General features: G+C 45.2%; 1 protein-coding gene across 1 annotated transcript; it reads left to right on the plus strand.

Annotated features, from left to right (window-relative positions):
• Positions 1–2,697: 2,697 nt before the first annotated feature.
• LOC143181750 (uncharacterized) lies at positions 2,698–7,652 on the plus strand. The gene is made up of 4 exons (XM_076382329.1): positions 2,698–2,743; positions 2,962–3,035; positions 3,804–5,528; positions 5,676–7,652. Exons 1-4 carry the CDS (start codon positions 2,698–2,700, stop codon positions 7,650–7,652), a joined length of 3,822 nt encoding a protein of 1,273 aa, XP_076238444.1.
• The last annotated feature ends 3,051 nt before the right edge of the window (positions 7,653–10,703 follow it).

The following is a 10,703-nucleotide window of genomic DNA, read 5'->3' on the forward strand; positions in this document are numbered from 1 at the left end:
TCCTCGTTATCGTCAGCGGAGAAGCCACTCAGCGGCTCTTATCAAATCCCTCTATCTTCCTTTCTAGTGTATAGGAGGCACGAAAGCATTCGAAAGGTTGGTTAATTCACGAACACGCTAGAAAGTTAATGAAGATAATATTCATAGAGATAATTAAAGATATCCTGTCGACGAGCAGGAACCTCGAACCAGCGAGATATTGTATCGAGAGATCGAGATAGGACCTCGACACGCGCCTTCAATTATTATCTCTTTTCCTGTTTTAATCATCTCCTTTTTTCCTCACAGGATGAGAACGTCGATATCTCGACACTGTTTTCACGTTACACACTCGTCACTTCGCCATCTGTCTCCAAGAATCATTCTGTCACGTTTTCCTAATTTCCACGAGGCAGTTGACACCAATTGTAACCCTACACTCTTCTCAGAAAACCTCTGATTCGTTATAAGCTCGTATAGTTGTCTAAATCAGCGCGAAATTCAAACTTCGACGCCAGTTTTCTCATATCTTCTCTACGATTGGCAGAGATAACAGAATGCATGAATACTAGAGGAGCCTCCATTTCGAGGCGAGGAGTAATTCAAACTGGGAAGGAGAGCGTTATTTCGCTATCTGAACCTGGCTTTTTGCTCGACCAACGCAAACTTCCGCGAACTAGCTTTTTCCTCCTGATCCCGATCAGCGATAGCGATAAGGGTTTCGCGAGTTTGATACGATCAGAGATCCATTTCTGGCCACTAAACGACTTTTTGCGAGAACTTTTCCTTTCACTAGAATGTGTCTATATAGCCAGCTGTTTTTTGGGAACGATGAAAGGGAATGCACAAGGAAAGTGAAGCGAGCTTTTTTTGTGGCTTGAAGTTCGTAAGCGATTTTTCTGTGCATTCTAAAGCCTTGTTCAGATTAACCAAGTTACTGGAACTCAAGCAGCTTGAGTGTGAAGCCTTATTCAAATCAGTCAAGTCACTGGAACTCAAACCACTTGAATCCAAGTAACTTGACCTGTGTGAAGACAAACTTGACGTCAAGCTACTTCAATCCAAGTGATTTGAAATCACGAAACTTGACCAGTCTGAACGAGGCTTAAGATTCCATAAAAGTTGCCAACTGTTCGAAACTCTCTTCCTCATCCTGCTCGCCAAAGGCTTCTTTCTAAATTTGGAGAAGTTGCGCAAAAATTAACTGGATGATCAAGAGTGTGGAAAATGCATTCTGAGTTCAGTGAATTGAGGAGACTTCCTGGGAGCCTATGTTCTTTGCTCGCGGAGCTCAGGGGATTCAAATTTCGCGCGTGGTTCTGCGTGCCCGCGAAATGTTGGACAGAGAGGTCGCGCCACCCCTGCCCACCCCCGAGGCAGGTTAATGATTGTAATTAATTTAACTGGAATCTGCGTGAAATTTAAATGCACCTGCTCTATTGATTTTCCGATTCTCTAGCAATTTTGGCCGCGTAGAGAGCGCCACCCACGCACCCCATAATCTTCGAGCGTGCGTGGAACGATCTGCACGACTTCGCTTCGAATATTGTAGCAGTTCGTTTAACGAAAAAAAGAACAGGAAGTGAGGGAGGCGTAAATATCGATTGTGATGGGGACATCGAGCATCTTGTTGCTTTATTTTGGAGGAATATCTTAGTTAATTATGATTTTCTCTCAAAGAGAAAAGAAGAATAAAGGTTGGAGCTGCATACAGCAGAAATTATTTTTTAATTAATTAATTAATGGAGATCTGCAGACTTCAGAGCTAAAATCCTGGGAAATCCTGGACCCAAGAATTTTCAAATGCATATGAGTGGCGGAGATTCTTTTTTAATTAATTAATTAATGGAGAACTGCAGAGCTGAGAGTTAAAATTCTGGATAAAAAAATGTTTACTTAACCAGTTCCAAATTTCTGCTATAGAAGAGCTAAGTGGAAGTCAGGAACTGAGAGAGAACATAGATACTTCTGACAGCTCTCTAATTTCCCGACTCGATTAATTTTTAATATCATATAATCAGAATTTCCAGTCAATTCTCCTGGGCAACATGATTTGCCCATTAGCTAACAGCTTCGACAGGAGCCGTAGGAACTGGTATCTAAAAATACTATATCGATTCGAAGCCAGTTCTACATTTTTCGCGAGCTCCCCTTCGTGCACCTCTGCTTACGTCACGGTTGAAGCTTGGAAAATTAATGAGGGAAAGTGGAGTTCGGTGGCGCTAATTTGCCTCACACGCTCACGTCCTTGGCGCTGGCGAAGAATCGACGATGCGCTTGCATCGATGACCGACTAATTATCCTAAAAATAATGCCACTTGTTACTTCACCTCCACCTATTCCTCGAACCCACGAGCGTTCTCGTTAGTGAAAGGAAGTCACTGGAAATCACGCCAGTGACCAAACGTCGATTTTTCCTGACCACCTGCTGACGTTTACTGAAAATGGTCAAGAATCGTGGAGGCAGGCTCGTAAAACTGGAGAAATTCTTCCTTCTTTTCTCAAGTTTCTCCACTGCCACGATTCAGAAATGACAAAACCCACGGAAGCAATAGGCGCTTTCTCTGCTCACGCGATACACTTTTCCTGCCCTGACGACAATCGAGAGACGCTGTTGACTCACTCGGATGCTAATCACTGCCTTTTCTTTCATAATTGCGTAAGGCATAGTCGCTGATGATGATTAGACCATTTCTCTGTTGCAGCCCACTCGTGTAAATGATCCCATGGTCTGTCACGATGCGGTCGACACTCACGCTGAACTGTGAGTATAATTCTATGGTTCTCTGGCAGAACCATATAAGTCACGTATTGTATTTCTTCAGATAATAATAGTTTAATGGAGATAGAAATTCTATTTTGTCATAGATTTTTGTAAATCAGTTGTGTAGAGTGACTTATAGTGGTCTGATTTAGAGTCTCAGATTTTATACTTGTGATAGAGTGTTCAATGGGAGGATTAACATTCTATGAATGACTCAGGTGTCCTCGTTGTGGGGCTTTTCACCAGCATTGGCGCGATCACCGTCTCGATAGACCGGTCTGATAACAAACCCGTAAGTAAGATAAGGATGCATTCAACAGGAGAGTTCTGAGGATTTGAGAATCCCAATGTCTTGAGAATTCCAATGTACAAATTCCAATGCCTTGAGAATTCCACTGACTTGAGAATTCAAATGCCTTGAGAATTTCAATGACTTGAGAATTCCAGTGCCTTAAAAATTCCTATGACTTGAGAATTCCTACTGCCTTAAGGATTCCAATGTCTTGAGAATTCCAATGTAAAAATTCCAATGCCTTGAGAATTCCACTGACTTGAGAATTCAAATGCCTTGAGAATTTCAATGATTTGAGAATTCCAGTGCCTTAAAAATTCCTATGACTTGAGAATTCCTACTGCCTTAAGGATTCCAATGTCTTGAGAATTCCAATGTCTTGAGAATTCCAATGTAAAAATTCCAATGCCTTGAGAATTCCACTGACTTGAGAATTCAAATTCCTTGAGAATTCCAGTGCCTTAAAAATTCCTATGACTTAAGAATTCCTACTGCCTCAAGGATTTCAATGTCTTGAGAATTCCAATGATTTGAGAATTCCAGTGCCTTAAAAATTCCTCTGCCTTAAGAATTCCAATAATTGAAAAATCCTATATTCCTCAATACCCTCAATACTTAAACCCTCCTCATAAATCCACCTCGCCATCAAAAATCTCCATAAAATCCTCCGAATCTCCCGAGAAAATGGAATATCATCTCGTCACGAGTTAGCCTCAGCGCTCTTAAACGATTATCTCAAGTACATAGAACCACTGACCCTCTTTCCAGCTTCCAACGCGATCGTCGATGATCGGAAACGGATGGAGGCCGCTGACCAGTTCCTACGAAGAAGTGATCGGGACCAATGTCTCACCATCGAGCAACCTGGAACGAAATGGCCCTCTGCACCCCGTGCTTGGCAAGCTACAGGAGCACATGGCAGCCTCGGAGAAGCTGAAACCCCAACGCAAGGGCAAACCCAACCCCCATCACGATTACAATCCTCCAAGTATACTTGGAAGCTTCACAGTTTTTGGGCACGCGGCGACGAAGGCTCGAGGCGAGGTCCCCACCCACAACCACCTGCACAAGCACGTGGGGCAGGAGACCAGGGAGTACTCCTTCCTGATACCACCGCCTAAGGAGGCCTACAGGTTCGACCTGGACCACCACAGGAAGCCTATCCTCAGGGACAACGCGCCCTACCTCAGGCAGCCTCAGTATGTCCCCACTGTGCACCAGGCGCCTGACCCTATAAAAGCAGCCACCTACTTCATCAAGAGCTACACGTCCAGCACTAACTCCCCCTCCTCCCCTGTCACGCCTCCCAAGAACAGACACTTCGCTGACGCCTACGTGCCACAACTCCTGCAGCCTCCGCGCTACCAGGCGAAGCCCTTCGAGTCCCTCAAGGTCCCCAATGGTAAACCTTACTATCAGCCATCTGGTGTGTCTGATTTTGGGAAAGAGAAGAGACCCGAGACAAGGTTCCCTGTTCCTGTGAGCAACGAGCAGGCTCTGAACCCTGCTAGCACTGGGAACTTCTTCAGCCAGGTGAGCCACCAGGCTCCCTACAAGACCTCCTATGAGAGGGACCCAGCGTTCCTCGTGCATGAGAGTCATGAGATTAGTTACATCACGCCACCTGGTGTGTACAATGGATTCAACTTCAAGCCCTCTCTGCCTTATGAGACACTACTGCCTCCAGATGTTTATTCTTCCTCGACCCTAGCACCTACCACCCCCAGAGGCCAGGAGCAGAAGTACCAGAGCGGCGATTTGGGGCAGGATTACAAGCGTCCAGGTCAGAGTACGACTGGCAAGCCAGAGAACGTGGGGCAGGGAGAGGTGCTGCCTACTGCGGGGGTGGGTAACACTTATTATGTGTCTGAGCAGCAGGACCTCACGCCCCCGCCTTCGGTCTGGCCTCTGCAGAAGGGGAAGTACACTTCAGACATCAACGAAGTGCTGCCCAGGGTGAACCCTCCGTCGAAGTTCAACCAGGAGTCCAACCAGATCCCCCAGGCGCCCAAGCTGGTCTACATGTCCCCCCATACCCAGCAGCCACAGTACCAGAGCTCTGTGCTACCGATCGATATTCGGCCAGAGACCACTCAGCCAGACCAGTACGAGACGCCAGAGAGCATCTCCTTGAAGCACTTCAACGAGCAGCAGTACCTGATCCAGCAACAGCTACTGCAGAGGGACAGGCAGAGGCTGGCGGAGCAGGAGCGCCAGCAGCAGCTGCAGATCGAGAAGCAGCAGCAAGAGGAGCTGAAGAAGAGGCAGGAGGAGCTCAGGCAGCTGCTGCAGCAGCAGAAGGAGGAGGAGGAGGCTAGGCTCGCGGTGGAGTCCGCGAGGAATCAATCCGAGCAGCTGGCTAAAGTCGAGGACCGAGTGCCTTATGTGGTCCAGTTGTCGGAGTTCGACGAGCCGAAGGTCACCACGGACCTAGCCGCAGTCATCACTCAGAGCGGGGGAACTGGAGAGCTGCCAAGGGTTCAACAGACTGAGGTAACTGTTATCGCTTTGGAGGATGGAATTCTGTGAGGGATCCTAGGGTGGGGTTCACGAGGACTTTAAATTCATTTTAGATCCATTCTTCTTTGAAGAGTCGTTTTCATGCTACACCATGATTAATATCCATGATCTTCTGCACAGGTTGTCCAACCCGAAGTCTTCTCAGAGAGCCCAGTTCCTTCAGTCCAGGATCAATTAAGGAACCAGCCAGAGCAAGTGAGCTACCAGGACAACTTGAGACCTCAGAGGCCCTTCAAGATATCCCGCGAGCAATACAGAAGAAGAAAGCCGACCACCGTGGGGTACGAGCCAACGCCAACTGAGGCACCCATCCACGTTCCTGAGACAGCAGTGCCTGTGACGCTGCATATAGAAGAAATCCCTATCCAGACAACAGTTGCACCAGAGGTGACAACCTTGCCCACAGCTGCGACCCAGAAGCCTAGGACCAGGAGACCTGGAGTGCCCCTGCGTAGGAGGAGACCAACGACGACTACTCAGGAGCCAATCACCGTGCCAGAGACCGAGGACTACCTGAAGTACGACAGGCCAGAGGACACTCAGCAGCAGCTAGACTCTAGAAGGAGGCGCGTCAAGCCAACACAGGCGATCCTCGAAGAGACAGTGGCCAAGAAGAAGGCTAATATCAGGAAGAGACCTGGTCACAGGAACAGGGTCAACCCTGGGGAACCCTTCGAGGCAGAGATCGTCACAGAGATCGTGCACACTCCAGTGAACACTTATAGGACGCCCACAGAGGCGGTGCAGACTTACGACTATAATCAGTTTGTCACCAATCAGCCAAGTCAATTCGATTTTACGTCTCAGAAGTTTGTGACCCTGGACGAGCAGCGAGAAGACAACACAGAGCTGCCCTTGGAGTACCCCACCGAGGCGGCGAAGGTACACACCGAGAACATCAATAACGAGAGCTACAACCAGGGCAGCAGCGTGGCGACGAACATCCCGCTGGAGGACCTGTTCATCAGAACCGAGGGTAATTACTTCGATCGAGCCACGTTATCCTCCACCATCGCCACCACCACCGACGCCACTACCACCGCCACGCCGCCTGTTCCATCAACCACTGAAGCTACCCTGACGAGCTCCTCCACCACCAGGCCTCTTAAGATGCGGCCGATAAGGTATGGCAACACAACGAGACCCCGATTTAGCATCAAGGATTACAAAAGCCGCCTGGACTACAAGAGCAGGCTAGGCCAGGGCTCCACAGAAGCCTCGGTGACCCCAGCCAGCAAGCAGAGGGTGTCCTCGAAGCCTCAGCAAAGTGGAGATGGTAATAGAGACGCCAGTGGAAGGTATAAGTATGTGTCCAGGGTCAACTACAGGACCTCAACAGCTAGCCCTTCCACGAAGGATCAAGAGTACCCAGTGGAGGAGACATCTTCAACTACAGAGAGGTCCAACCGCTTCGTTCCCAAGAGAAGGCCCATCAATGGCAACGTCTATCGCAGCAGGATCGCCTCCACGACGAGCAGTCCCAGGTCTGATGTCGAGTCCCAGTCGAAACCCAGCATGGCCAGGCCTGAGAACGTTTATTCCTCCGCGGTGAGGCGGAGGCCTGTGATGAAAAGCAGGCTGAGGGAAAGCTCCACAGTGTCCTACGAAAGAAAGGAAGAAGCCACGGAAATGGCTGCAGAGGAAACCAGTTTCTACTCAGCCGCCACCACAATGGGGACTACCAGAGTGGCAGCTAATGAGATCCCGGTTGAAAAGGAGGAACCTGTGTCCACGAATGATCCTGGGGAGAATAAGAACGAGGCTGGGGATGAAAATGCAGCGGTCACTGGCGACAAAGTGGAGAGCCAGGTGAAAGAGGCGATTAGCGAGCAGTCTACTGTGGGGGACACCACTGTGGAGGAGAAAGTGGAGGCTACCACTGCACTCAGCGCTCAGGATGAGGAGGAACTCCTGGCCAAAGCCTCCCAGAGCGTGGCTGACCTTACCAGCTCCGCTTCGGCGCTCTACGATAAGCCTGGGATGTTCAAAGCGGTCTCCCCTGAAAGTAGGGTAGTGTCCTCGCACTTTAAGATACCTACTGATGAGCCAACTTTGCCCATAGAGGCGTTCTTCCAGGAACTGGCCAAGAAAAGTTAGAACGAGGGTGCTGAATGCTTAGAGGGTTGGCGAATGTGGAGGCAGAATAATTTCTCGTGGCGAGCTCGAAGGAATATTGTGTTTTGTTTGGAGGGGTGCTGAGGTGATGCATCTGGGATGCAATCTGATGCAATTTATGTGCGTTTCTATGTTATCTTTTCTACACAACTGTGCAAGTAGGCCAGGAGCGAGACAGTAGCTAATCTCTAGGCCTTGCTTTATGATTATCCACTGTTTTTTATACACCACATTTTCACACTGTCCAATTAGGATAATTCACTTTGATGCATTGTAATGACTTGTATCATATGAGTAATTAGAGAGAGGTTACGGTAGGTAAAAGAATGTGAATTTTCAGGGAAGATTGTGATCTTCAAATTGACAGGAAAAACGAATAACTGCAAGTCTTGAATCTTTGGAGAAAAATGATTGAAGCATGATGTAGCTTTATGAGGAAAAAGTGACCAAATATGAGTATTCGATTAGATGAGTAATGGAAACATCCTTCGTTCTTTTTTAGATGTAATTAAATAAATTATGCCATTAATTTATTTAAAATATACAGCATTTATATTTCACAGTGAAGCATCCCTTATTTTCCTACGTAATTACCAAGGGAGATAAAAATAATGGATGCTGCCAAACATTTTGTAAATATTAATATTGTTTAATCCCAGCTGGTAGGTGCTGTATAATAAATGCTATTTAATAACGTAATGGATACATGGGGACGAAAAAGGCAATTATAGCGGATATAGTTGTAAATACCGAATACTCAATTGTATAGAAGCGTTGCTCGAGCATCATAAAAAGCATGATTAATACCAGAGCAGCGTTTCACTAAAACATGACATTCTCTACATTAATATATATCCCCGCGTAAATAGCAAAGAACCAATAAAAGTGTTATTTATGCTAATTAAGCAGCTCCATGTACACTCTAAATGTATATATACTGTAATAAATAAATAGAGTACGTGAAATAAACTGCATCATTGATCAACCATCCCAACCAAGATAAAAGGTCAAGGGTGAATCATATGCAATACACTGCAGAAATTCCACTTTGATTTACAATCCGTTTAATATCCTTTACGATGTATGGTTACATGTGTGCAGCCAGGGGCGAGTAAAATACTAATTTGTTAAGCAATCGCTTGACCACCATTCTTGTCTCTGCTGTAGCTTGCAAAACAGTATTTTACCCAGCCACGTCTCTCTAAGGTCGAACAACGTCCCTCCACTTTCCACGCTGGTTACATACAGTATGTATATTATACGTGTATAGGCCTACAGAAATTACTTTGATTGTACCTAATTTAGAATTATGCACAGGCCATACATTACCACACTTAATATGCGCGACGATCGGCTCGCCGTGAAACGTTCTCTCGTTTTGTGAAAAAATCCCATGTAATTGACAATTAGTTTAACGTGCTTCCCCTCTTCGTCGGTTTGTTTTCAGTCGTTCAAGGTACAAGTGGTACAGTATACGATATAATATATATTTATATGTATATATATACATAACAATGTTAATACTATCAGATGAAGTAGGCACACGCATACCAAAGTATTTACATTGCCCACTATAGCCAGAGCGAGGGCAGGTAGTCGCTGGAGACCATCTAGGAATCTACCCCCACCATTGAGCCTCCCGATCGACGGCGCATGCGCGATCCATGGCGGGGGGCGTGGCCTCGAGCGACCACCACGCCTGGTTCCAACTATAGGATCGGGTGAGCAAGAAGTGGACGTTGCAGCTAAACTTTGTGTATGCACATCGATAAGAATTAGCTTTCTAGGCGAGAATGGGTCCATTTAAATTAAGAGAATCGATACTATGAGAAAAATGGGATTAAAGAAAGAATGATACGAACGAAAAATCGTGAGGCAGCATGGGAGGGGTTTCTTATTTATAATCCTTTTGAACTAATTCGTTAACCACTACAAATACATTGGTCTATGAACATATTGGTCCTTGTAAACTACGCTGGGGTAGTCTTATCACGAGCTATACTGGAAAATTCGGAATTCGATTATCGTTAGGTCTAAGAAATTATGCATACACCTTATCGACGCGCGATACAGTCCTTCCGAGAGTAGATCCCGATTTAAAAATATATGTAATCGCGATCAATGCGGACGTCAAAGCTCGTTACCTATACCATAGCAAAAGTTAGAACGTTAGAATCTTTTGAAGCTCACCGTTCATATGTTTCACCTTTACATGTGAATTAATTAAAAATTTACAATCCTTCGCTAAGAAAATATGACAAATTATTATACATATATTACAGAGATTATCGACAATAAGAGCGAAATTACTATTACTAAGAATCCTCCATAAATGAAACTACCGATAATGTTAACCAGTTTATTATTTTTATCCAGGGACCAAAAGTAACAGTTTTCTATTATTTAAGTTCAATATAAGTCTAAAGCAAGTATTCAAATGAATTATTGATAAATTATCTCAGATTCTTTTAAACAAATTCGATTACTGAAAAATAATTTCGGTCACTTATCGATTACTCGTAATTAAAACTATTTTATTCGAGAAAAGAATTATGATCTTATAACTTCCTTCTATTTTAATCATAATAATTGGAGTCCCCGCCTTTTTTCAAATCGAGAAAGAAGCTATAAGACTAACTATACTAGAATCAACAAGCAGGGATAACGGTTCGTCTGTTCGCCGAACACAAGCGTCCCGAACAACCGAAATCGAAATCATACGAAAATATATTTATTCCGGTTACACTACTGCGCGTGTATTACAAATCTCCCAAGTTATGTACAACGAGGATACAAAATGGTAGCCTTGCAACAATCAGATTTGTAGTATTCAAAACGTCCTAGAAAAGGAAGTTGCGTACCTGTATATAAATACGACGTATGTATACATATATAATTTACGGAAACACCTGTCCCCTATATAAACATTTTTATTTTTAGACAGCGTTGTACGTTAATGTAACCAAAGCTGATCAATGTTCGCATACTATACTTAACTATGGTTAGTCCTTCGGCTCGTTTGTTTAGTTTTAT

Source organism: Calliopsis andreniformis, chromosome 7, assembly GCF_051401765.1.
Source record: "Calliopsis andreniformis isolate RMS-2024a chromosome 7, iyCalAndr_principal, whole genome shotgun sequence".
Lineage (NCBI taxonomy): Eukaryota > Metazoa > Arthropoda > Insecta > Hymenoptera > Andrenidae > Calliopsis > Calliopsis andreniformis.

Coding starts and splice junctions, on each gene's coding strand:
- LOC143181750 (XM_076382329.1), top strand. CDS start 2,698: ATGATCCCATGGTCTGTCACGATGCGGTCGACACTCACGCTGAACT. Junction 2,744..2,961: donor GTCGACACTCACGCTGAACT/GTGAGTATAATT, acceptor TGAATGACTCAG/GTGTCCTCGTTGTGGGGCTT. Junction 5,529..5,675: donor CAAGGGTTCAACAGACTGAG/GTAACTGTTATC, acceptor TCTTCTGCACAG/GTTGTCCAACCCGAAGTCTT.